Source organism: Bubalus kerabau, chromosome 11 (genome assembly GCF_029407905.1).
Source record: "Bubalus kerabau isolate K-KA32 ecotype Philippines breed swamp buffalo chromosome 11, PCC_UOA_SB_1v2, whole genome shotgun sequence".
NCBI lineage: Eukaryota > Metazoa > Chordata > Mammalia > Artiodactyla > Bovidae > Bubalus > Bubalus kerabau.
The window spans coordinates 16479211-16506665 of NC_073634.1; the positions used below are offsets into that span (position 1 = coordinate 16479211).

The 27455-nt window shown below is 50.4% G+C and overlaps 1 protein-coding gene across 4 annotated transcripts; it reads right to left on the reverse strand.

Annotated features, from left to right (window-relative positions):
• Positions 1 to 1984: 1984 nt before the first annotated feature.
• Positions 1985 to 27455, reverse strand: ATP6V1B1 (ATPase H+ transporting V1 subunit B1). Of its 4 annotated transcripts, none has more exons than XM_055539715.1 (14): positions 27307 to 27455; positions 20572 to 20627; positions 9029 to 9127; positions 8729 to 8822; positions 8068 to 8145; positions 7379 to 7518; positions 6344 to 6445; positions 5779 to 5876; positions 4624 to 4747; positions 4313 to 4463; positions 3988 to 4070; positions 2936 to 3040; positions 2597 to 2726; positions 1985 to 2488 (listed from the first exon to the last, which is right to left on the reverse strand). In XM_055539715.1, exons 1-14 carry the CDS (start codon positions 27422 to 27424, stop codon positions 2325 to 2327), a joined length of 1542 nt encoding a protein of 513 aa, XP_055395690.1. In that variant the 5' UTR covers positions 27425 to 27455; the 3' UTR covers positions 1985 to 2324. The 4 variants fall into 4 exon arrangements, with proteins under 4 accessions (XP_055395690.1, XP_055395691.1, XP_055395692.1 ...); XM_055539716.1 differs by lacking the exon at positions 27307 to 27455 and adding an exon at positions 22295 to 22449; XM_055539717.1 differs by lacking the exon at positions 27307 to 27455 and adding an exon at positions 22325 to 22409.

Here is a 27455-nt window from a genome sequence, read left to right on the forward strand (position 1 = left end):
ACTGTAGCCTGCAGGCTCCTCTGTCCGTGGGTTCACCAGGCCAGAATACTGGAGTGGCTAATCATTCCCTTCTCCAAGGGATCTTCCTAATCCAGGGATCGAACCCAGGTCTCCCACACTGCAGGCAGATCCTTTATCATCTGGCTGCCAGGGAAGCCCACACAAGAGAAGCCAGCCCAATGAGAAGCCTGAGCAGTGCAATGAAGAGTAGCCCCCATTTGCTCCAACTAGAGAAAGCCCACACAAAGCAATGAAGACCCAGCGTAGCCAGAAATAATAAATAAATAAATAAAATTTTTTTAAAATTTTCTAAAAAAAAAAACAACTTGAGGATGTAAAGAAATTGGAACCCTTTTACATTGCTAGGGGATGTATCATGGTGCAGCCACTTTTGGAAGTAGCTTTGCAATCTGGTAGTTCCACAAATGGAGAAGGCAATGGCAACCCACTCCAGGACTCTTGCCTGGAAGATCACATGGACGGAGGAGCCTGGTAGGCTGCAGTCCATGGGGTCGCGAAGAGTCAGACACAACTGAGCAACTTCACTTTCACTTTTCACTTTCATGCACTGGAGAAGGAAATGGCAACCCACTCCAGTGTTCTTGCCTGGAGAATCCCAGGAACGGTGGAGCCTGGTGGGCTGCCGTCTATGGGGTCACACAGAGTTGGACATGACTGAAGTGACTTAGCAGCAGCAGCAGCAGTTCCACAAATGGTTACAGAGTCACTATCTGATACCCATTTATAAAAACATATGTCCACACAAAAACTTGTACATGATTGTTCAGAGCAACATCATTTATGATAGTGAAAAAGTGGAAGCAACCATATGTCCATATATGGATAAATAGATAAAAGGTATATCCATACTGTGGAATATTACTTAGCAATAAAAAGGAATGAAGTACTGATACATACTACTACATGAACCTTGAAAATATTATGCTAAGAGAAATCAGCCAGACACAAAAGACCACATATCATATGATTCCATTTATATGAGTTGACCAGCATAGGCAAAGCTACAGAAATAGAAAGATTAATGATTACCTTGGACTGGGGAAGGGGTAGAAGAGGGGTTTGAGGAGGGATAACTCAGGCTATAGGGTTTCTACTTGAGGTGATGAAGGTGTTCTAAAATTGGTTGTCCTGATGATTGCTCAGCTCTCTGAATACACTAAAAGTTGCTGAATTGTACAATTATAAATAGGTAAATTGTATGGTATGTGAATCATATCTCAATAAAGCTATTAGTAAGTAAAAACAACCCTGTGCCCTGTGGACACCCAAAAGCTTTCCCTAAAATGGCTATAAATTGTCCTGGGGATGGCAATTTTATTCTCAGGGCCTCCTTTGGTGTCAGCTCTTTTTTTTTTTATGTGGATCATTTTTAAAGTCTTTTTTGAATTTGATATTGCTTCTGTTTTGTTTTGTTTTGTTTTGGTGGAAAGGCATGCAGGATCTCAGCTTCATCCCCTGCGTTGGAAGCCAAAGTCCTAAGCACTGGACTGCCAGGAAGTCCCTGGTGTCAGCTCTTGATCCAAGAATTCCAGCCTGGTTCCATAACACACTGACCCAGAAACGGGACACAGCCTTTTGCTGAAGATCTACCTTCCCAGCCTTCCCTGCCTTTTAGGAAGCATTCATGACTTCACCGTAGATGGGACAGAGGAGGCAGGAAGGGAGGGCATTACAGAAGAGTGGGCAGTTTTCCAAGGAACATCAGTATCCTGGTTTTTAACTGGGGGCACTTCAGGCTATCTCCCCAGCAACTCCCCTAGAGCAAACCAAATTCCTTTCTGGCATATCCTAGGCAGACATCTTTTGTGGTCTTGAGACTGTGCTTTCTATGGCCCATGACCTCACATTCCTAAGATACCTATCAAGATACTTTACAAGGAAGATAAATATTTCCCTAAGAAGAATTATGTTGTTATTGGTTAAGACACTAATGTGTTTTTTCTTTTTAAGGTAGAGAGAATAGTTTAGTGAACCTCACGAATCCATCACCCTCAGCTCCAACAATCATCAATGTTTTACCAATCTTGTTTTTACATGAGATAAATTCTAAACGGATGGGGCCTACTTTTAAAATACAAATGCTCCTATCAGAACAAGACAGAGAATACAGGCTTAACCACCTTCGGGTTCTCAATTCGGGGAATCCAGGGAAAGGACTGGAATGTAGAAGCGGCCTCCTCTCTCCTCATAGCCCATGGCGGGCTGAGGGTGAGCACGGAGTTGGTTAAAGTGTGTGGACCGTGAGGATGGGATGGACGAAGGCGGTCCCTGGACCCTGCTCCGGGGCCAGCTTGCGGGCGGGGCTACAGCGCAGTGTCGGCTTCGGAGTCCTGCGGCGCCCCCTCGCGGGAAAAGAATTCATCGATGATGTTCTGCGGGATGCGCTTCAGCATTTCCTTGGGGAAGGTGCGCAGCAGCTTCCAGCCCAGGTCCAAAGACTCAAACACCGAGCGTTTCTCGTAGGGACCTACGGACAGAGCAGGAGTGTCAAGGGTGTGTGTGTGTGTGTGTGTGTGTGTGTGTGTGTGTGTGGGAGCAAGGCGGTTGCTGCCTGAATGCCCCCAACGCGCCTCACCCTGGTTGATGAACTTCTTCTCAAACTTCTGCAGGAATTCCAGGTAGAGCAGATCCTCGGAAGTGAGCGCCTCCTCTCCCACCACTGCCTTCATGGCCTGCACATCCTTCCCGATGGCGTAGCAGGCATACTGGGTGAGGGGGGCGGGGCGGGGGTGAGGGGATCAGCAGTCACGGCAGGCTTACCGCAGGAGTCCCGTGTTCCCCCATCTGACTGTGCGTCCGGGGACCCCAAAAGGGGAGGGATTGTTTGCCAGAAGAAAAGCTCGTGATCCAACTAAGGCTCCAGCCTCCAGCTTCTGAAACTAGCTTCCCACCAGCCCTTGGACTCACTCCTTACCAACTGGTTGGAGACATCTCCATGGTCCTTTCTGGTCATCCCCTCCCCAATGGCGGACTTCATCAGCCGCGACAGGGAAGGGAGGACGTTGATGGGGGGGTAGATCTGGGGGGAGCCGAAACAGGGAGTGGCAGAAGGCAGGGTCCGAATTTTCCCCTCCTTCCCACCTCTATTTGTCTTCCCTCCCTCTGTGGTTCTCCTGAGACTGGTCCTTATTCATCCCACAGAAAGATGGGCTGGTCACACCCTTCCCCCTTTATCTCGCACAAATCCTGACGCTTGGGTATACAGGCGTCTAGATGTGTGTGCCTAGACAGAATGGAGGGGGGAGTTCATGAAAGTCTAACTATTTCAAAACTTTTGATTATTATTGAGATGAAAACGAGTTGAAACTTAATAGCTCTTAGCTGCAAGGGAAGAAGCTGCCAAACAAAGAGGAAACAGTCATGGGGGTGACCTTTAACCTCAGATGGGACAGGCATATTGTTCACCACCTACTTGTCTCAGTAAAGCAAACTACTGGAAAGAAAAGAGAATTGGCATTTATTTTGTATCTATGATCTGCTAGATGCTTTCTATATCTATATATACTTTTATACTGTATACTTTTTTGTTGTTTTGGATTTTTGGTTGGGGGGCTGTACTAGGTGACATGTAACCAGGTATTGAAACTGTGCCCCCTAGCAATGGAAGCATGGAGTCCTAACCACTGGACCACCAGGAAATTCCCACCAATTTATTTTGTTCTCCACAATGCAACTGTGTGATACGTATTATCATTCCCATTTTACAGATGTGGAAACTGAGGATTAGAGAGATTAAATGATTTTCTAAAGATCCCACAGCCAAGGAGGCTGGACTCCACCCAGACTTGTCTTCTTTCTGGGGACCAAACTGTCTTCATGGGGATTAGCTCCTGTTTGGGGTTAGCCTTGCCTGGCCCCTCCTCATTCACTAGAGGTGAAGTGCAGTGGGAAGCGGTATACTGGTTACTAGTCATTGTCTTTGGAGATGGTGGAGAGAGTTGGAAGTGGGTAGAGAGGGTATGGTACCTGTCTGTTATGAAGCTGTCTGTCCACGTAGATCTGTCCCTCTGTGATGAAGCCCGTCAGGTCTGGGATTGGGTGGGTGATATCTGCAAGGAGAAGCACTGGTGTCAGTACAGATGGTGCTCAGGTCTCCACCCACGCTGGGCCATGTAGGTTCTATGCCCTCACAGGAGTGGGTGACAGATGGAGGCAAGGAAGGGACAGTGCCTACCCTGCTGGAGGAGTGGAGCTATTGTGCATCCATGGAAAGAAGCATGGGTCCTGTCAGTGTCTGGGTGGGACGGGAGGGCAGGGGACTGCAGGGGCAGTGGGCAGGGAGGTGGCTCACCGTCATTGGGCATGGTGAGGATGGGGATCTGAGTGATGGATCCGCCCCGGCCCTCCACGCGGCCCGCCCGCTCGTAGATGGTGGCCAAGTCAGTGTACATGTACCCAGGGAAGCCTCGGCGCCCGGGCACCTCCTCTCTGGCAGCTGAGACCTGAAATACCCATGGGCCTTGGGGTAAGGGGATGATACAAGGAAGGAGCATGGGGGGTTCAGTGACCACAAGGAATGGGATGGGGGTGGGCCTGTGTGGGCCAGCTCTGGGCTCATGACTAGGGGGCGCTGAGCCTGACCCCCTTCGCCAGCCAACTCACCTCCCGCAAGGCCTCCGCATAGGAACTCATGTCCGTCAGTATGACCAGCACGTGCTTCTCACACTGGTAGGCGAGGAACTCTGCTGTGGTCAGTGCCAGGCGTGGGGTGATGATCCGCTCGATCCTGCAGGTATGGCCAATGGTTAGAGCACCTGGAGGCCAGGCCTGTGCTCCCTTTAGCCCCCGTGCTGCGTGGAGAGTGAACTTGGAAGCTGGTACAGTGCACAGCAGCAGAAGACTGGGGAAGATGAGCCCTAGCCCCTAGTCCCCAGGTCCAGGCCATGGTTCCTGGGAGACTGGGCCCTCAACCACATCCTGCTGTTCAAGGTGGGAACAGGGACAGAGGCTGGGGCAGGCAGGCAGGGAGCTGGGTGAAAGGGCCAGGCAGGGCCTGGAGGGCAGATGGCGTGTCAGAGCTCAGCAGCTGGCGCTCTGCATATCCCTCCCCAAGGGCACCTGGGCTTGGGTCAGCCAGAAGGCTCCCACTCTCTGTGTCCTCAGGGTTCCTTCCTTCCTATTCCCCTCTCCGTTCCTGAGCACACATGCGGGCCATATACTTGCCTGCCTTGCAGCGCCTTCCACCGTGAGTGCTCCAGGGCCCTTCCTCCCGCTCCAGGCACTCAGACCCCAGGCCCTGTGCCCATGGCACTTTTCTTTAGGATACCATCTGGGCCTCCTGAGCTCTGCTCCCTAGTTTCTGGAGTACCTTCAGCTCCCAGGACAGTTTTTGGTTATTGGTTAGGTTATTAGTATTAGGTTATTATTAGTATTAGGTTTTTGGTTTTCATCACCTGACCTACAGATTTAAATTCACATTTTCTCAACTTTTAAAATGGCAGTTTTTCTAAGCAAATGGTTTAGGGAAATACCTCTTTAGTGGTGACCTTGCGGAAGCAAGTCTAAGATGAGGAGCCCTGACTTGGGGCAGTGGCTGGAGGCAGGTTGTAGGGAGGGTGGACGGGCTTCAGGCGGCCAGCAAGCGGTGGTCTGGCTCTCGCTATCTCCTCCTGCACTGTCCCCACCTCTTCCCCAGCCTCAGTTTCCCCATCTGCACAATGAGGGGTTGCTCTCCCAGCTCTGGCGAAGCCTGAGACCTGGGCTCCGGGTTTTGGAAAGGGGCAGGGCCTGCTGCCTACAGGCAGTGTGGGTGCTCACGTGGGGTCGTTGGCCAAGTTCAGGAAGAGGCAGACGTTGCCCATGGTGCCGTTCTGCTCGAAGTCAGACTTGAAGAACCTGGCTGTCTCCATGTTCACCTGGACACACGGCAGGGAGGGCTGGAGGTGAGGCCAGGCCCCTCCCATCTCTTCCAGCAAAGCCTATTACTATAGTATAGTATAGCTATTACCAGCTATCAGTCAGTGGGGTCTCATCAAAACCCCAGAGAGAGGTTTGGACGTCAGGCCGAGCTGCTCGGTGTCACTCTGCTCCTCACCTGGCCCGCTAAACCTCTTGTTCCTCTGAGCGCCCCTGGGTTCTCCGTCCCAAAGCCATCTTTTCTCCCCTAATTTCCTCCTTTCCCAGCTGCCCCAGAATCCTCTTGGGGCTGCTGTGGGGGCACACTTCCCAGCCCCCATTCACACTCTTGCCTCTCCCAACAGACAGGCCAGGCCCTCAGTGAGTAGGATAACTCCTCCCCCCTTAGACTGGGTATGCCTGGGGCCAAGGGGCCAAGGGCCCGCCCGCCGCCTACAGAACTTGCCATCTGCCCAACCTCTCTTACCCCCATGGCTGCAAAGACGATGGCAAAGTTGTCGTCATGATAGTCCAGCACGGCCTTGGACTTCTTCACCAGCCCAGCCTGGCGGCAGATCTGAGCGGCGATCTGGGGACAGAAGGAAGGACATTAGAACTGGAGCCTGAGCCAGCGCCTCTGGGCACCAATGAGAAGTGTGGGCAGGGCGATGCTCTGTCCATCCTCCTGCTGAGGCCTTAGGTGGGAGGGACCCAAGGTCACACATGGAAGGGCTACCCTGGGTCCTATAGCCGCTCCCAGGGGAGGGGCTGCCCCAGCCCAGGGTGCCTGTCATGAAGAGCAGGGTGGAAAAACAGTTCCAAGGAACAACTACCTACCTCGAGTTTGGGGCAACTAGGTCCTTCAGAAACCCCTGTCCCCCCGCCCCATGCTGGGGTGTCTCTGGGGCCAGCGGTGTGTGGGGTTACCAGATCCAGGATGAGCATGTGTGTAGGCAGGAGTCAGGGACACTTAGACCATCCAATCACTCCGGGCATTTTGAAGGTGCGCTGGGGTGCATCCAGGAGTTGTGGGGGTGGGTGGTCAGTGGGGACCATCTAGAAACCTTGTCACCCCAGCTGCTCTGGGAAGAACTGGGCTGTTGGCTCTTGGTGGTGGGGGTAGGGTAGGAAACTTTCCCAGAGAAGTTCCACACAGTTGTGGGGCTGGCATGAGGTGGGGTTTGCTCAGTGCAGGTGAGTAAAGAGCACCCTGAGGACCAGCGGGTAGAGCTGTCTTCTCAGCTGAGCAGGACTTTCAACACTGAGGTTACGTGTGGGCTCTCTCGTGAACCAGTGGGGGCCCCACTCACTCAGGAAGGAGGCTTGCAGATCTGTCTGGGGACACCACAGGGGGCCTGTGCAGCCCTGAGGCCCGGAGCTGCCACAAGACAGCTGCTGGTGGCCCTAGCTCCGCTGGCCCCTGCCCGCTCCACACAGGAGGCGCCCTTGCTGGCCCACGAGCTCTGGCCTCTGCTCCTTCCCTTCCCCTTGGTCGTGCCTGCAGGCCCCACACAGTCCTCACCTCATTGTGGGGGAGCCCAGCTGCTGAGAAGATGGGGATCTTCTGACCACGGGCAATGCTGTTCATGACGTCGATGGGCGAGATGCCTGTCTCGATCATCTCCTCAGGGTAGATGCGGTCGTGGGGGTTGATAGGCTGGCCTGGGAGACGGCAGTCACAGGCCCTGCAGGAGCATTCAGGCCCTTCCCCATGTACCGCCCCCAGCCCTGCCCCAGGAGCACTGCGGGACAGAATTTTCTTCGATGATGGAGACGTGCTCTAACTGCGCTGCTCAGGATGCAGGCCTGGCCACCTGTGGCTACTGAGCACGTGCAGTGGGGTTGTGACATGAAATTTTATTTCGTTTGAATTAGTTTGTATTTAAATAAAAACCACAGCCCATTGCTCTGTTGGATGGTACCATCTAGGCACGTTAGAAGTGGCAGAGGGTCTTGGGCATGTGGGGAATTTGCACAATGATGATGGCATTTTATAGGAATGGGACGTGAAGTGCCGCTGGCCCCGGACAGGGAGGCCTTTGCTGCTGTGGTATCTCACCTGATCTGCCTGTTGGTCTGACCAGTCCTGGGGGAGAACCCTGGGCAATGTCTGAGGCCGAACTTCCGAGTGTGAGGTGATACAGGCTGTGACTGGGGTGGGGAAAGGTGGTTGGAAGCTGGGTCCTGGGAGCTGGCCAAAGCCTCACTTACCGTTGATATCCAGGAAGTCCTCTGCCATGACCACTGGCCCCTTGTCAATGGGTTTGCCTGAGCCGTTGAAAACCCGACCTGGGGGTGGATGAGGGGGCTTGGAGAATGCTCAGGACCAGCCCTGGGTCTCTCACTGCTGCTCACCCTCCACACCACCACCAGCTCCCACCTGTCCCTCCTCTCCCAATACACCATGTCCCCCTGCCCTCAGCCCTCAGCCCTCAGTGACCCCCAGGGGGCTGGCTACAGTGACTTTCTCCTTGGGGGCCTTCCCTCCTCTCCTGGAAACCTTTATAGGCAAGACCTTGGCTGGGACAATGACTCAAATAAGGGCTTTCTAGAGCTGGAGAGAGGAGAGAGCCAGGGATGGCAGATCTTGGGAGAGAACTAGGGGATGCGCAGTTCACTCCAGCTTGACCCCAAACGTCCTCGTCCTCTAGTTTACTGAAGTTGCCTTCTTCATGTACTGAACACCTGCTGTACGTCAGGCCCTGAGCGCAGGTTGGGGGTCAAAGAGAAGGTACAACCTCTGACCTCAGAGGGCTCCCAGGGGAGGCAGACAGGTGGGGAGGCAACAACAGCACGGTCTGTTAAGCACTTGGTCAGGGACGCTGGACTGGACGGAGAGAGGGGCGCTCCACCCCCCAACCCTACCCCTCACCCAGCATGTCCTCTGACACTGGGGTCCGTAGGATGTCCCCTGTGAATTCGCAGGTGGTCTTCTGGGCATCAATCCCAGAGGTCCCTTCAAACACCTACAGGATAAGAGGTTAGTTACTTTAAGAGGGGGTTTGCTGGGGAGAATGGGGCCTCCCATTCTAGGCTCCCTTTGTGTCCAGCTCTGGGCAAGGTGCTTTCAGGGAAAACAGGCCATTTTCTGCCTTTGGAGTTCATGAGAGTGTGGACACTTTGTGGGTTCATTCATTTATTCAACCAGAAACATCTTAGTGACACCACTTACCTGCACAATTGCCTTGGTTCCAGACACCTCGAGCACTTGCCCACTCCGCTGAGTCCCGTTGGGGAGGGTGAAGTTGACAATCTCAGCATACTGGGCAAACTGGTAGGAGGGGAGAGCAGCCCAGAGTGACAGTGAGAACAGACAGTGAGACAGAGAGACAGAGAGACACTCCTCCCTGTCTCCTCCCCAGCCTTCCCCAGTCTCAAGCTCCTTTCTCCCATCTTGTGCCCAGACACTCTTGGAAATGAGCTTGAGAGACTGGTTAAGTGGAAAGTTTGAATTCTGTTTGCAAGGCAGTATACTTGGGTGGGTAGGATCACTGACTTTAGAGTTGGAAGACCAGGGTTAGAATTGAAACTCTGACACTTAGAAGCTGTGTGACCTTGTGGAAGTTACATGATGTCTCTGAGCCTTACTTTCCTCATCTTTAAAGTGGGAATAATACTAACCCCTATTTCATAGGGCTGCTGTGAGAAGGAATATGTACTCTGTGGTAAGTCATTATCTGACGCTGGGACCTTTTAACAGCTCAATAAAATGTAGTTGTTATTATGGCTGTTTAGGTCTCCTGACCATTGTTTCTGCCCCTGGGGACTAATGATGAACACACTGCTCTCCTTGGCTCCCATGTGTCCCCATCTACCAGTGGCAATCTTTCCCTAGTCACGGGGCTGGGATCAATTCATGTGTAGTCCTCACAGTCTTCAGGAATAAAAAGAATCAGGCAATCACTTCTCTTTTGGTTAAGATCAAGAGAGGTATTCATTCTTAGTGTTAGAATCAGGCCGATATCTGGAATATATAAAGAAATCTTACAACTCAACAGTAAAAAGACAAATACTGGACTTCCCTGGTGGTCCAGTGGTTAAGAATCCGCCTGCCAATGCAGGGGACACAGCTCTGATCCTTGGCCCAGGAGGATCTGCAAGCCATGGGGCAACTAAGCCCGTGAGCCACAACTACTGAAGCCCGCGCACTACAGCCCGTGTTCTGCAACAAAGAAGCCAGCGCAGCGGGAAGCCAGAGTACCGCAACCAGAAACGAGCCCCTGTTCACCACAACTGGAGACAGCCCGTGTGCAGCAAGACCCAGGGCGGCCAAAAGCTAATTTGTTAATTAAAAAAGATGAATGTGCTATTTTAAACTGGCAAAGGATCTAAATAAACATTTCTCCAAAGAAGATATACATATGCCCAACTAATTAGTCATTGAGCTCCCCTGGTATCTCAGCTGGTAAAGAATCTGCCTGCAATGCAGGAGACCTGGGTTCGATCCCTGGGGTGGGAAGATCCCCTAGAGAAGGGCATGGCAACCCAATTCAGTATTCTTGCCTGGACACTCGCCATGGACAGAGAAGCCTGGCTGGCTACAGTCCGTGGGGTCACAAAGAGTTGGACACGACTGAGCGACTAAGTAAATAGCACAAACTAATTAGTCATTAAAGAAATGGGTACACACAATGAGATAGCACTTCACACTCATGACTCTAATAAAGACAGATAATAACACGTGTTAAGGTTGTGGCGGAACTGGAACGCTCAGACACTGATGGTGGGAGGGCAAAAATGTGTGGCCACTTTGGAAAATAGTCTGGCAGTTTCTGAAAAGGTTAAACATAGAGTTACAATGTGACCCAACAATTCCACCCCCAGGTGTATACCCAAGAGAAATGGGAACACTTATCCACATAAAGACTTGCATGTGAAGGTTCATAGCAGCATTATTTATAATAGGCAAAAAGTGAAACTAACCCCAAAGTCCACAAACTGATAACTGGATAAACAAAGGTGGGATATCCATGCAGTAGAATACAAGTCAGCTTTAAAAAGGCATGAAGTGCTGATACAGGCCACAACACAGATGAACCTTGAAAACATCATGCTACGTGAAAGAAGCCAGACACGGCAAGCCACAGAGGATGTGGTTCCACTGACACGGAATGTCCAGACGGTCCAATCCACAAAGCAAAAAGACCAGTGATCGCTGGGCGCTGGCGGAGAAACTAACAGGTGCAGGGCTTCTCGCAGGTGATGAGAATGTTCTGGAATCAAGTACTGCTGACGGTTGCACAAGTCTGTGTATAGACTAAAACCCACTGAACTATACACTTGAAAAGAGCGAAGTTTATAGCATATAAATTATAACTCAATTTAAAAAAACGATCAGTCTGCCCCTCCAGGATCACAGATGGGCAGGTGGAGGGCTGCCCGGTGGGAATCCCCAAGCTCTGCTGTCTGCGTGTGCTTCAGGAGCCGAGTTCTAGAGCAGGCTACGGGCTGAGCCATAGAAGCTGGGCTGAGCGGCAGCCCCTCCCCTCTAACCCTGGTCCTCAGCTCTGGTCAGCACCAGGAGTGCTAAGTCCTCAGCCTGCGCCTTCTTCCGGGGAGGTACTGAAGAGAGTACATAGCGTTGCCCGGCATCCCTCAGCTTGCTGCCCATCCATCTTGCTTCCTTGATTCACTTCAGGGAATAAGTCATAATCATAATCCAATAAAAATAAATGATGAAAAGATGGCACCGCTCCATGCAGTGTTTCTAATATTCTGGGAAATTAAAGCACTCCTTTAAATTACTCCTTGGACATTAGAGGACATCAAAAGTAAAATGACAGGAGAAACAAAAAATAATAAAAAGGACAGCACTTCGTGCCACAGCTGATAGCCAGCTGTACAATGTTTTCTGACTATAAGCAAAGTAAGGTAGAAGCCGGTAACAAAAAGACAGTGAGAAAAAACTTCCTATGTTTGGAAACTTTGAAACATTCTACATATCAGGTTAGAAAACATTTAACACTAAACAAAAATGAAAAACTGTCTTTCAACGTATACGTGACACATTTAAAGTTTTAAGTGCTTATATTAGAAAAGAGAAAAGGCAGAGGTAGCTTTGAACGTATGCAACATGAAAAGTCAGAAAAAAGAACAGCATTAACATTCCAAATAAAGTTGAAGGAATAATAAAAGGGCAGAGATCATTGAACAAGAAACAGATACATAATAGAGAAGATCATCAAAGCCAAACTGGTTCTTTGAAAGCGTAATAAAATAGACAAATCTCTGGCAACACTAAGAAAAAAGACGTGAGTAAATAATTGTTGCAATAAAAAAAGTCAAAATTAGCTGTACTAATACTATTAAAAAATAATTTTAAACTTAGGACTAACTTCATGCAGCATTTCAGATCTTAAATTAAATGAATAAATTTCTTGAAGAATGCAAATCAAATCCAATTAAAAACAAAATAGAAAGGCAGGATACACCTATAATCTTCAAGATATCAGATAAATAAACTATTTATTTCCATGAAGAAAACACGAGTCCCAGATAATTAGTGAGTTGTAACAATCAAGAAACAAATAATTTGAAACGTACTCAAGCTCTTCAAAACACTGAAAGAAAAACTCAAGTCTTAATTCATTTTATGAGTCAAGGATAATCTTGATACAAAATAAGATATTAATGGGGAAATTATAGGCAATCTCAACTATGAACATAGATGCAAAACTACTAAGCAGATATTAGCAAATGAAATCCAGCAATGTACCAAAAAAGACCAAGTTACAAACAAACCAAGGAAACAAAGAAAAAATTTTAAAAAACAAAAAATGAAGATAAATGCACACTCACACAAAGAAAAATAAAAAAGACTAAGCTAGGATTAATCCAGGAATTCAAAGTTAATCTAATATTAGAAAATCTACTAATATGTTTACCTTATTAATGAATTAAAAGATTAAAAAACACATTATTTCAACAAGTTTTAGAAAAAGTTAAAACTACCCACGATTGAAAACAAAAACAAAAAGAACAAAACTATTCTTTGAAAACAGAATAAAAGGGGAATTCCTTAACCTTAAAAAGTAGCCTCACAAAACCTATAGAAAATAGTATAATGTATAAAACATTCTCTTTAAAAATAGAAGCAAAACAACACTGCCTGCTATCATCATTCCATTCAGCTTTATTGGAAGAACTAACCAAAGCAATAAGATGGAGAGAAGATAGAGATTAGAAGAAAACAAAACTGTAAAATGAAAAACTCCCAAACTCCAAATCTAATGGATAGTATCCCTGAAGAAACTATAGACTAATTTCTCTTATAAACATAGAGGCAGAAATTATAAATAAACTATTGGTCAGTCAAATCAAATAGTATACTAAATAAATAAACAAGTATGACCAAGTAGGGTTTATTCCAGCCACGCCAGCTTAGATCACCAACCTTTGGGAATCAGTCAACACTTCACAACATTGTTCATAATAATAGGGAGTTTGTGAACCTAAAAGAAAAATCGCACGGGGTATGTAAATAGAAGCCAAAAGGCTTTCGATATAATTCAGCAGTCGTTTTCTAATGTAGTTCTATGTAAAACAGGACTGGAAGGGAACTCCTTGCATAGTAGACTATTTACCAAAGCCAGGATGAATATCCTTGTCAATGGTAAAATGCTAAACCCATTTCATTTCCAATAAAATCAGTAATGCACAGAAAGAGATGCTTATATCACTACTGTTACATAATATTGGTTTAGAAATTTTAGTTTATATAGTAAGACAAAAAAAAGTTGAAAAGTATACTAAACATAAATAATGTTCTTTTTTTATAATTTTATTTTTTTAAAAAATATTTTTTTTAATTGAAGGATAATTGCTTTACAGATTTTTACTGTTTTCTGCTAAATAGCAACATGAATCAGCCATAGATTGTTTTTGAAAGGTTCAGAAATGTTGAAGAAAGGCTGTGGAAACATTCCAGATTATAGAAGGCTAAACAGACATGATGATTAAATGTGATAGTCACCCCTAGACTGAATCCTATTCCAGAGGGAGAAAAATGCTATAAAAGACTTAGTAGGTCATCTTATAAACTGGTATATAGATTGTAGATTAGATAAAAGTATCAGTGTCAATTTCATGTTGAAAGCTACTGTGGTTATGTAAGAGGATATCCTTATTCTTCAGAAGTACACACTAGAGTTTTGGACATAAATTTCTCTCAAAAGCTCTAAAGAAAATAAAAAGAAGAACACATACACACACACACGCATTCATTCAGAGCAAATGCTAGAACAAATAGGTATATGGATGTTCCTTGTACTATTTTTATTTTTGCAACTTTTTATAAATTTGAAATTGTTTTAATAAAAAGTAAAATTAAAGTATGCCAATGGAAAAAGAGACATGATTCCCTTTATTTGCAGGTGATATTGTATATCTAAAAAACTTCAGAGGAGCTAGTTAAAAATGAAACCAAATAAAAACAACCCCACCCAGAATTAATAAGAAAACTTGGCTATATATAAGATAAATATATAACAATCAATCTCAGATTATTTTCCATTATATGTTATTATAAGATTTGAATATAGTTCCCTGTTATACAGTAAATCTTTGTTGCTTAGCTATTTTAAGTAGCTTGTACCTGTTAATCCCATTCTCATAATTTATCTCATAATCTGAAAAATAAAATAAAACGGAGTCAGTCTTGGTTTGTGTTCTCTTCATTAAGTTTTATAGTCATGACTTTTCTTCTGTGTGTGTTTGCTATACCTCAATTAAACTTAAAACAAAACAAAACTGAATGACTTTGCTGCACATCTGAAACTAACAAAATATTGTAAATCAACTATTCTTCAATTTAAAAAGAGTGTGTTTATCCCCAAAAGAATCACAGAATGTTAAAAGGGATCATTCAACAAAATTTATGCAAAAAGTGAAAAAATCAATCTCTCTCTTTTCTATTCCAGCAATAAACCGAAGAGGAAATGGAGAGAAATATTTCATTCACAATAGGGTCAAAACCCATAAGATATCTGGAAATAAATTTAACAAGTACAAGAAAATAATAAAATCTTACTAAAGGACAGAAAACAAGCCCTGAACAAATGGAGCGCGATGGTGTTTTCCAAAACAGTATGACTTACTATCATAAAAATTCAAATCCTTTTCAAATGGATAGAAATTCAATGCTTCCCCAATGGATTGTTTCTCCTGGAACTTAAATATGATCTTAAAATCATTTAAATGTCTGAGAATATCCAAAAGCAGTTATGGAAAAGATGAGGAGTGGAGAACTTGCCTTGTCAGATATTAAAACAGGCTCTAAAGCTACTGAGGTCAAGTGGTCAGTGTTGGTGTGAGGAAAACAGAGATGGGGGAAGGCTACAGTTCAGAAACAGAGCCCAGATTTTAGGAGATTATTAGAGAGCAAACGTGGCATATGAGTTCACAGGAGAAAAGAATCTGTTGTACGAATGGTTCTAAGGTAACTGGGTATCTACTCCCATCATAAACACAAAACAGACTCCAGGCATATAAGAATTTAAATATAAAACTAAAACAAAACACCAGAAGAACTTTTCTTCTTTCCCTTCTTACGGAATAATCTAGCTAAAAGCTGGATAAGAGAGACATCTTTAAGCAAGAAAAGTAATCCAGAAGCCACCAACAAAAAATAGAAATCTTTGATAACATAAACATTTGAAATTTCTGGATGACAAAGATACCATCGACAAAGGTGAACAATAAACAAAGCAAAATGTACTACTCAATACATTGGAAGAGTTCACGGAGAAGGAAGTGAGACGTCAGCAGAGAAAGATACTCACCTCCCCCTAGTCATCAGGGAAACACAACTAGAAGCAAGACAGAACTAGTCTTAGCTATTAGGCAAAATTACAGGTGAGCACATATTCAGGGATGAAAAGATGCTAGGAAGTGGGTCCTCTCATGTATCACTGCCTTGCTGGACAAGCAATTTTGCTCCCAGTTGTCAATATCTATATAAAAAGAAATATACACTTTGAACCAGCAGTTCTATTTTGGGAGAGTCTATCCTGCAGCAATAAAGGCATCCGTATAAAAGGGAGATATATTGCTGTACTATTTGTAACAGCAAAACCTGGATACAGGCTGAATGTCTATCAAAAAGGAAGTACATCACAGTACATTCACATTTACACAGTAAATCCAAACCACAGTCATTATCAAAAAGGATAACTAAAATCTACCACATGGAGGAAATACTCCACACATTTTAAGAGACTAACAAACACCAACATTAACATCTGGCATTCTTATATTTGTCCACATATAGCAGGATCTTTACTTGGTTATCAAGAGGTTGGGAATAAAGAGGTCAGGAGCAAATAGTTAACTTTGTGTTTTTAATTTCACTAGTTACAAAAAGCATGTTTTGTGTGTGCACGTAATTAAAGTGTAAAAAAAAAAGTTGGGGGGACTTCCCTTCATTACAGGAGGTTGGGGTTCCATCTCTAGCCGGGGAACTAAGATGTGGGAGGTGCCCCGTGAGGACAAAAAAAAAAAAAAAAAGAAGAAGAAAAAAACAAACATATTCAAGTACAGTGATGTGGCTATCACCATCATTACCATCGTTATATTCCCTGCTGTCCACAAGCCAGTGACCGTAAGGGCCAGGGAAGAGGGGTGGACGGCTCAGTTCCCCAAAGGGATGTGAGCAAGACGGGGTCCTCTTTTCCAGGGCACCCCTGCTGGGGTAGAACCTGAGACCGGAGGCTTCCCAGCTCTGACAGTAGCTCTGGCTCGGGCCCCTCTTTGTCCTGTAAAGAGTATGCCAGGAAGGCGATCTTGTTCTCCCCTCAAGCACCCTCAGATCCCGCGGGTGGGGACCCTGAGAGAGGGAGCTCGCTCCAAGAGGAATGCTCTGAGGTTCGAGGAAGGGACCGGCTTTGGCTTCGCAATCACAAGAGGGAGCCCGAGAGCAAGGACTAGCGGGGTTGGGGGCCGGGAAACCGTGAAGTGCGAGTCCTGGCTCCTTCCCCTCTCCTGCTCTCCAAGAGCCTTCGTGTCTCTCTCAAACGGTCACTGGCCGCGTTGTCTGTGGCGCAGATGGGGGGCTGCTGACCTCAGGAGGAATATACTGGACACAGCCCCGGCCCGAGTGGGCCCCAAGGCAACCACGCAGTGGGCCTAAGAGAAGACAGGCAGCTGGGTGACAAAACCGATCTGTGTGTGTGGGGGGGGGGGGGGGGGGTGAGGGAGAGGGGAGAGGAGCTGGCACGTGGAGTGTCCCTGAAAGATGAAACATCAGAGACAATGCACTTTAAACAGCAGGAAGGTTACAGCCAGACAGAAGGAAGAACTGTCAGAAGCATGGGGCAGGCATGGAGAGTACTGTCCAGAATCCTTTAGGAAGAGAATGCCAGTTATTTATTTGCGCGGGGGTGGGGGGTGGGGGGGTCTTAGTCACTTCGAACAAGGTGTGCAGCGAGAGAATTCCAGTGTGCTGCAATGAGCTTGGATTTCTACCCTGTTTCCCAGCCACAGGCCTGATTTTCACAGTTCGTTACTAAGAGGATTGCAGGGAGTGTGGACAGTTAAGTGCAACCCTCCTCCTTCGCTGCAGATTCAACCCCGATCCCAGCCAGCCAGGGGGCCGACACAGGGGCCTGGAAAGTTCTTAGCAAGCCTGGCAGGATGTGTATAGGGTGTGCTGCCTCCCAGACCTCTGCCCCTGACAACACCCAGGGCAGTCTGGGGACTCCTCCTTGGAGACTCTTGTCTGAGTTGATACACACAAGCTTTTCCCCTGAAGTTTGGGAGCTGCCACAGACATCTGGAACCAAGTCTGGATTTGGTTTGAGACTCACCTTAATGAGTCTCAAGTAAGGGCCAGTTGGAAACACAAAATATAGGCGCCAAAGATCCTCCAGACCAGCAGTTCTGTGTGGTCTGGCCCTCCAGGCAGCAGTAGCCACTGGGAGCGTCTCAGGAATGCGCATTCTTGGGTCTCAACCCAGGCTGCTGACTCAGAAACCACTGCTCTAGTGAAATCTCTCTAAAGTATTTCAGGCAGGTGGACGTGAAATATCCAGACTCCTGTTTAATGCTTGCAGAACCTGTGCACTTGTGTGTGAGGGTACGTGTGTGAGTGTATGAGTGTGCTTTTGTGAGATCAGGTCTTGGAGTGTGGCTATTCAAGAATCTAGAAGAATCCATTTTATACTTGACAAAGCAGAGATGTAGCATTTTCTGGGTCACAGACCCTAGAAAATCAGATTAAACTGTGGAAACTATGCCCCTCCCCTTCAGTGCACAGGCATATGACTATTTCCTTAAAAGGTTTGCATACAATCTCCAAGCCCTTAGTACCTGGCTAAGAACTTTGTATTTATTTTTTGCCAAGTGGAATCTTAGTTGTGGAATCTTAGTTTCCTGACCAAGGATCGAACCTGGATCCCTACTGTGAAAGCACTGTATCCTAACCGCTGGACCACCAGGGAATTCCTAAGAACTTCTGACCAACACAATTCTTCCCACCAGCTATTTTTCCTTTTAAGGAAGATGGAAGCAGAAAGCGTTATTGCCTGTGTGATTCAATTTGGGCAGAAGGTGGCGCTATAGAGACAGAATTATGGCATTTTTGCCCAAGCAACTCTAGAACAAGGGATGTGAGACAGCGGAGAGAGATGCATAAAGGTGCCTTCTCCATCTCCTGCACTTATGAGGCTATCACTGCTGGTTCCTTTCCTTCCCTCTGCAAGCCCAGGGTTCTCTGAGTCTCTCCATCACGCAGTTACTATGTTCTGCAAGAGTTACAGATGCGCCCAGGAATCTCAGGAGCATAGCCTGGGATCTATCTCTAGTTTCATAGTCCAGCACCAATTTACAGTTGACAATTGGATGTCTGTATGGACACTGACTCTCCTTACCACGCAGCGTTCTGTAGAGACTGACAGGTAGGGAGTGTGATGGAGGTGGGCAAGGGAGCAGGAGATTCACTGACTATTTAATCAGGCATATCAGCATATCCTAGCTCTTCTTGAGGAGGAATAATAACAATACATTCATCTGATTTGATCCCCACAACAGCCCTATTGTCAGTTAATAGATGAGGAAATGGGTTTACAATCCTAGACAGATGGTTCTCAAGCTTCGGGGAACATCAGATCACCTGGATGGCAATGAAAAAAAGCTTCTGGGCCCCACCCTGAGTTTCTGTCAGTCTGGGGTAGGGCCCTAGAATCCGTATTTCTAACAAGGTCCCAGGTGGTGCTTATGCTGCTGATCTAGAATTGACAGGTAGTTAATAGAAAGGGTGGAATGATCTGGGATTAAAATTGAAGAACTCTGAGTCACACTGTCTGACTCCATCACACTTCTTTCCAGGACATCCCCGACACTAATGGGCCCAACTGTGATGTCCATATGAGCTCGGAATCTGTTTTCCCGAAATGAGTGGGTCTGATCTTTTTAAGAGGGCCAGATTTTAACAGGCCCATAATCAGTCACGCTCTTAAACTCATTCATTCATTCACTCACCCTTCCTTTGAACAAACTGAGCAAGCATGATGGGCTGGGTGTTCAGTAAAAGTGCAGTGTGCGGCTCTGGGAGCCCGGGATTCATAAACACCATCCAAGTCCAATTGTGGGGGTTAGGGAGAAGATTTGGTCACCACATGTGGCCAGTTGGTGACCAAATGCTTGATGGATGCTGCTGGCAAGACAGCACACAAAGTCAAGAGCAGGGACAAGCTCACCATCCAGAAGGCTAAGAGAGGCTTCCAGGAGAAGGTGAGTCAGAAGAAGCGATGAGGAAAAGGTCATTGAGAAGGCAGAGTATGTGCAAAGGCCTGGGGACATCAATGGGAGCTCCACACAGAGACAGTGTGGGTTTCTAGGTGGGGAAGGGAGAGTGATGGGACGTGGAGAGGTGTGCAGGACCCCACCAGATGGAGGGTCTGTGTGGGGAAGGCATGGGGAGGGAAGGGGTTGGGACTGCATGGCAGAGGATGGGAGGGCGCCAGGCTGGGGACCCAGAAGCCATGGCTCTGAGAAGGGAGCAGTGGGTGGGAGAATGCTGACAGAGCATGAGTGCTGACAGATGGGGGTCCAGGAAGGGAGGGATCAAGGATGGCACCCAGGTCCAGTTAGGGTGTGGGTGGCGTGGGGCGGGAGACAGGGGTGGAACCAACAGTGGCGGGACGCAGAGTGACCTGGGAGCTTTGCAGGGCTCTTTGTCTCGAGAATCCCCAGCCTCGAACTCAGAATACTCCCAGTGTCTGCCATGGTCCTGCAGTTCCCAGGGACACCAAGTCGCCCACACCCTCCGCTACAAGGCCTTCTTCACTTCCCACTCCAGCTGCTGGCTCCCAGGCTGAGATATTCCGAAGACCTTTGAAAACCTCCAGGTCTGGAGAAAAGTTAGCTGCTATCCCTCTGCCTGCCACCTCCTCCTCTTCCCTTTAAAAAACATCCCTGAGCGACTGGTGGGAGATTCCTGCCCTGGGAGAAGTTAGATACAGCCATTCTACTGATGAAGAAAGAGGCGTGATAGCCCAGTAGGCCCTGCTGATGACTGGTAGGAGCAGGTCTCTTAAAGGCCAGGGTGGGGTCCACAGAAAAGGTGGGAGGAGGAAACCCTGGGTGACTGAGGGTGGGGGGTTAGGAAGAATGAGGTGGGCGCCTGGGAGACCCCTAAGGGCAGGGCAATTTAGAAGAAATCGGCGCAGGGGCAGTGAGCACTAAGATTTAATTGTCCCTGGGAAGAGATGGAAATCTTACCTTGACCTGGTCCAGCACCACCAGGGGCCCATTGACGCTGCACACAGTCCTGTAGGCTGGGGGAAGGGAGGCGGGTGAGGGTCTCATACTGACAGACAGACAGACAGACTCACACACAGAGAGAATCATCCCCTGCCTCCCCTCCCTCTAAGCACCACCCCCACCCCTCTCGGGACCCAGGCCATCAGGATCATTAGCTGTGACAGGGCCAGCCACCATTGCTGTAAGGGTCATGCCCCTGTCCGCAGGGCCCCGCTGTCTCGGACACCTGCAGGAGGCTGGGGGAGGGCCAGGGCCAGGGCAGAGGCCTCCCCTCCCTTCCGCAGCCAGCCAGAGGTCTTTTTTATCCCTGAGGCTGCTCTGGCCTCAGCCCCCACTCACCCACTCCCTCCTCTCTGACCCACAGCATTTCCAAAAGCTGGAGATTCGATACGAGCTGCCCTCTCTACCCCTCACCCCACCCCTGGCAGGACCACACTCCTCTCCATCACCCACACTGACTGGGCAGTCTGTGTGTGAGTGGGGTGGGGGGTCCAGGCATCAGGGAGAAAGGCCAGCAGGGCCCTGCTCCTCCATGAAGCTGGGTTCATCGGGTGCCTGTGGGGGAGGGGAGAGAGTCGAGCGTGGACTGGCAGGCAGCAAGCTTGCTTGGTTCTGTGAGGGGGTAGCTGAGGGCCCCTGAGCCCCTCCCTTGCCTGTAACCTGGAGACATGGTATCCCTTCCCCAGGCTCCTTTCAAAGTGCCAATGAGACAACCCGGAGGAAGGAGGCTGGCAGGGCGGATGGTTGGGGGTGTCTTCGAGGTCGCTAGGTCACTTCCAGGCTGGAAGGGCCTCCGGTGGGAGAGGGGCCCAGCCCTTTTCTCAACAGGCCAGAAGGATGGGGCCCAGAGGAGTGGAAGCCTACCCAGGGTCACAGACTTTTGTGGCAGAGCAGGGGCTGGGGCCCCCCCACCTCATGCTTCCCATCAGACCACATGGCTCCCAGCTACCTGCTCTCATGGTTCCAGCAAGCTGGCTGCCCAGCTGCCCCGCCAGGTGAAGCTAAATGCCCCAGCCCACGCCCTCCCTGGTCCAAGGCTCAGTGGTCAACCCCTTATTTTTGTGAGATCTAAGTTCCTTTCCCAGGGACTTGGGCTTGGAAGACCAAGCGTGCCAGGGGATCTTTGCACAGATGTTTGCCTGGTTCTCCTGAGCAATTAGGAAAACTCAAGAAAGAGAAGTTCTTCTTGGACTTGGGCCCCGAGCCAGGGCCCTCCCTCACCTTCCTGCCCTCAAACCACCACCCACCTCAACCATCCTCTTCTCCTTTTCCCATCTTCCATCTTAGCCAGGCCCACCCCGGTGGCACCAGGAACCAGGCTCTAGAGAGGGCTGCGCCCTGGGGTCCCCGGCCAGCGCTCCCTCTCTCTGTGGCCTTCCCATCAAGCAAGCTCTGGTATCTTCCCTCTTAAAACCATGCCCTCCACCCCAATCCTTGTCCAGCAGCAATGATCACAGCCCAGCCTCCCACAAGCCTGGCTCCATTGCCCTCTCTTCCTGCCATCAGGGAGGACGAATGGGGTGTGGCTTCGTGGAGGCACCCCACACCTCACGCTCCAGTGTGGCTCTGCCCTGGGAAGGGATGACAGCATGGACGTGTTCCCCTCTGCAGCTCCCTGAAGGCCCTGCCCTAATCACCCCCCTCAGACCTCCTCAGACCCCCTCCAGCTACTCCTTCATACCTTTGGATGCTGAGACCTCAAGATGGTTACCTGGCTCCGACCTCTCACATCTGCCCTCCAAGCTCCGCTTCCCTCCCTCTCTCCCTTCAAGCCTGACCATTAGAGGCCTTCTCAGTACCACGCTATGCAAATGAAGGAGGCAAATAAAACATGGAGCCTACAATTTAAAAGGGGCTAAAGTGGCTCAGATGGTAAAGAATCCCCCTGCAATACAGAAAACCTGAGTTCCATCCCTGAGTTGGGGGTCTTCCCCAAGTGGGTATGGCAACCCACTCCAGTGTTCTTGCCTAGAGAATCCCATGGACAGAGGAGCCTGATGGGCTAGAGTCCATCGAGTTGCAAAGAGTCTGACATGACTCAGAACTAAGCACAACACAAAGAGGAAATAATTGCCAATAATTGCTACAGATGGAAAGAGCAGGGTGGGTGGGAATGGGCTGAAGGAGGCAGCTTGCAGGAAGAGCCATTTGAGCTGAGGCTCTAAGGTCAAACGGGGTCATCCAGGCAGCCCCCAGAGAGCTGGACGAAGGGCACGGCTGGCCCAGGTGAGGAGGTCCTGAGGCCTGGAGAAGGGCATCGTGGCTGCCGGGCACAGGCTCACTTTCCCTGTGAAAGAGGACTTGTGAAGGTAGGGGTGCCTGCAAAGGCACAGGAAGGCCCCGCCTCTGGAGGGGGAGGACAGAGGCTGTGGCATCAGCCTCCCCACCAAGAAAATCACCCAACAGCCACACATGCCCTTCCTGGCCAGGTGGCATTTTGCCCACTCCTCTGAATTACCAGGACTGTGTGGAGTGGAGAGGGCTGGGGAGCCCAGCAGAGGGAAGGTGGGGGACTGCGAGGATAGGGGATGGAGCATGGGGCAGGGAGGCCCCGCATTTCCAGGGAAGTGCTGGCATCTTACCGGCCTGTGGAGAAAATACCAAGACCAGCCTGAAGAAAGATCAAGTGGGGGGGGCGGCATGCAGGGAGGTGGGGGTGCAGGAGAGGAAGAGTGCCCCCCACCAGATCCAGAAATCCCCAGGGAAACATTTCTAACTCCACCAGGGTGACGAGTCTTTCAACTTCCTCCCTTTGTTCACAGCTGGCTCCCCCCAGTTTCACATCTTGGTGATACCCAACAACTCTACCTGCGGAGGGGAGGAGTGGTGATGGTCACAAAGAAGGGAGTGATCTGGGTGTGGGTATGGGGGAGCCAGGCAACGTGTTTGCCTGCAGTGGAGCTAGGAGCTCCATCCGCACTTCTCAATTTCACACGGTATGTCTCGAAGTTCCAGCTCATCATAGCCCATTCTCAGGCTTCTGGCAGGCCTGAAGCTGGGCTCTCATTGCTGACTGAATACAGCACTGGGGGCATCCCTAGTAGCTCAGCTAGTAAAGAATTTGCTTGCAATGCAGGAGACCCTGGTTCAATTCCTGGGTCGGGAAGATCCCCTGGAGAAGGGATAGGCTACGCACTCCAGTATTCTTGGGCTTCCCAGGTGGCTCAGTTGGTAAAGAATCTGCTTGCAATGTGGGAGACCTGGGTTCGATTCCTGGGTTGGGAAGATCCCCCAGAGAAGGGAACAGCTACCTACTCCAGCATTCTGGCCTGGAGAATTCCATGGGGGTCACAAAGAGTCAGACAGGACTGAGTGACTTTCATATGGCATAGCCTGGACTATTCATTGCAGATAATCCAGTTATATGGCCATTTCCATCCAGCCTCTGGCGACTGGCTGCCTTCAAGGCCTCGCCCTTGACTGACCAGGTCCTTTCCCTCTGAAACCCCACAGCTGGCACCCAGGAGAGAGTCCTGCTTTCCAATTTGTCTGTTACTTGAGGCAGATCGTGTCTCTCCCCTCAAACTAGGGGTGTCTCCTCTGTCGGACTAGACAGTGTCTTTTCTTAGAGCCTTTCTGGTTTGGACACAGCCAAGGTAGTAGCTGTGCAACAAAGGTGTCCTTGATCGGAAGCCAGGCCTTTTGTCTGCACCCATGCCCAACTCTGACTGTGTCCATTGCATGCAGTGGCAAACCGAGGCCCACGAAGTCAGCTGACTTCTCCGAGGGCCCACCACAAATCAAGACAGTGTCTGGTGATGCTCAGGCCTTAGAGCCCCTACCCCAGCCCCGGGGCATGCCCCTGACCCCGGAGATGCTGCTGGAGGCAGGGCTTGAACCAGAAGACCCCTGAGGGGCACAGGCCTCCAGAGACTTTGCAGACACTCCCTTCAGCTGCTCTGCCTACCCCCTCTCCATTGTCCTAGCTGACACTTTGGGTTGTTCTCCGGGCTGCGGGCCCCTGCCTGCCCCCACCTCCCCACCGCCTTCCCCGTCAAAGGCTCAGCGGGGCTCCGCTAATTAGGGCTGGCCCGCCACACCTGCAGCGTCCTGGGAGCGGACTCAGGCGGGCGCCCATGCGTGAGGCCAAGGGGGGGGCAAGCCTGGGGCAGCAGGTCCTGCACCTCCTCCCTGATCCCTGCTGGAGGGATTAGGGGAGGGCGGGCAGGGGTTAGGAGGGTTTTTAGAATCAGCCCAAGACCCTGAACCGTGGAACTCTCTCCGTCACCTCCCCGGCCCTTGGTCGAGGAAACCAAGGCGGCCAGTGGTTTGGCACTCAAGTCCCTAGGCGATCTGACCTGGCTCCAGCCCTCCTGCCAGCCAGTTCGTCCTAACCTTTGCCCTGGTTGTGTGCCCCGACATGTCGCCCTACCATCTTCTGCCCCACACAGTCAGCTAAAGCCCCAGGTTACCTCCTCTCGGTGCGGAACAGCTCTAGCTCCGAGGAAGGCAAAGGGGTCCCTTCCTTCCCAGGGTGGATACTGCCGAGTCACTCCCCATCCTGATTCCACCCCACTCTCCTTTCTGACCCAGTCCCCTCCCTCAGCCACTGCAGAGAAATCACTTTTGATGCCCCAGGCCTGTTTAGTCCACCTCCTCCTCCAGGAAGTCTTCCCCTGGGCTCATCATCCCCACCCATGGCCAAGTGAGCTGGGGAGCAGGGAACCAGCTGCCCCACCCCCGTCCCCTGGCTCTTTGGTCCCCCAGCTCTCCTCCTGGGCTCTTTCTGCCTCTACATGAAGTTCTCTAGCCTGGAAGTGCTTAGAGTCCCTGGTAGGGAGAGGAGGGCAGAGAGAGACACAGGAGTCCAAACCCCCAGGGAGAAACAAACCCTCCAGGCTTCCGAGGAGGAGGGGGGAGTTGGAGGAAACTCCAGAAGCAAGCTGAGGAATCCAGCCTCCCTCGGGTGGGCTGCCGGCCGGCCCGGGCCCCTGGGTGGGTGCTGGGAGGACACTGGTGTGCGGCAGAGGCACAGGAGTGGCCTTTTTCATGGCAGTAACATCTTTAACGCAGGCGTGGAGCGAGGGGCTCACCCCGCGCTGACCCGTGACTCTGGGTCGGCTGTTGGGTGTGAACACAGTCACCTGGGTAGGGGCCCCATGGGGTGGACCAGGGGGACGCTGCTGCCCGGGCTTCCAGACCCGGGTCAAACCTCCTGGGTGTTGCCCGTTGTGCCAGGGCTTGTCGACTATAAATAAGCCGGCCGGGAGGGGACTGGCGGGAGGGGATCCTGGGGTAAGGTTGCACCCTGGGAGGCACATTCCAGGAAGGAGGAAAGGGAGCCAGACCTCAGACCCAGCCCTATTCAGCACCCAGGCAGCTCTCCCACTCTCACAGGGGGAGGGGGAGGCCGTCACAGGGCCTGGACAAAGGTCAACCAACTCTGTTCAGGTCTCCAGGTCTGGGCTCGGACCCAAGGGGGGCCTAGTCACTGCACATTTCTGGGCCTTGGTGACCCCAGCTTTGCCCTAGAGGAGAGTCTGGACCTTCATCTTCCCTGGCCCCCATAGCACCTCCGTGATAAATCTGACCCCACTCAGCTTCTCCTTGGCTGGGGTTTTCCACGCCCCTCAGTGCCCCCACCCAGAGCTGCTCCCTGAGCCCTGGGCCTGGTCATTCTGCTCCGCTCTCCGCTCTCCATGGTGTGGGCGTGCTGCACCCCAAACCCTCAGCTGCCCCCGTGGGGCTGGTCGGCTGCAGATGGAGGGGTGGCTGTGTTAGGCCCGAGTCCCCCCATATGCACCCTCTTGGGAGCCTCTGGCTCTGCTTAGCTGGTGCCGGCCAGGCCAGTTTACTCCAGTGAGCTGGGTGTCTGCGAATCCAGTAATTTGCCATACCAGACCAGGGAATGTGACCTTGGACAAGGAAAGATGATGGGCGGGGGTGGTACAGGCTTTGGCCCTGGGGTCTTACCAGGTTTTTGGCCCCAGACATCTGGACTTGGCCCACGCAGGCACTCGAACAACCCCCAACGCCCCTTAGAAGCTCACAAGGGTCTATCCAGCCCCTACAGCCCCCACACCTGACACCTGGGTGCCAGGCACTCGCCCTTCTCCCAGCCGCTCACACACAGACGTGTGATGCCATCTGACCACAGTCATCCATGTTCTCCCTGTGAGCCCACATGCTGGCACACACACACCCCCTCACCCAAGTGTACAAGCATGCACACAGTCTCACACATTTCCTTTCTGATGGTACACACTCTCAAGTTGTCACAATCGTATTCACACACATACATCATCACCCAAGTGGAGATGGGAGCACACACACCCCCCAGGCACGGCCCTTCCCCAGAATGCACACACCACGAGAGGTCACACAAGGGGTCACACGTTCCCCTCCCTGAGAATGCACACAACTCCTCATGCTGAGTATCCTGGGGTGCATATGAACACACCCCAAACACATCCACACAGGGGCACACACACACATACGCATGCTCTTGGGGGCAGTTGGGAGCTCTCTGTGGACTCGGGGTCTCAGTGCAGGGTCACTGATCACAGGAAGGTTCCTGCAGCTACTCCGCTGCCGCTCCTCTGGGGTACCCTGGGCTGGGGACCTCCGTCCCCTCGTCTTGGAAGGCCCCGAAGGTTTCCCCAGGTCTGGGTCCTCCTCTGACCCTGAGGCTGAGGAGCAGGGCCTGAGGACGCAGCAGTCCACCCGACCACACCTGCTGGGGGTCATACTCACTGATGCGGGGGTGGGTGATGTAGTTTCGGGTGACCGCCTGCATGTGTTCTCCGGCGGCACCCAAGCTCGCGCCTCCGCCGGGGAGACCCCTGGGCCTACTGTCTACTTCCGCGGCCATGGCGAGGTGGCGGGCTGGGAGCGGGTTCCTG

Bases quoted from the DNA above. Each gene is read 5' to 3' on its own strand.
- ATP6V1B1 (XM_055539715.1), bottom strand. From the start codon at position 27,424: ATGGCCGCGGAAGTAGACAGTAGGCCCAGGGGTCTCCCCGGCGGAGGC. The intron at 4,464-4,623 runs GTGAGTTGGCTG...TGGGTATTTCAG, and splicing joins ATGCGGAGGCCTTGCGGGAG to GTCTCAGCTGCCAGAGAGGA. The intron at 4,071-4,312 runs GTGAGCCACCTC...TTCTCCTTGCAG, and splicing joins CCTCACCATGCCCAATGACG to ATATCACCCACCCAATCCCA.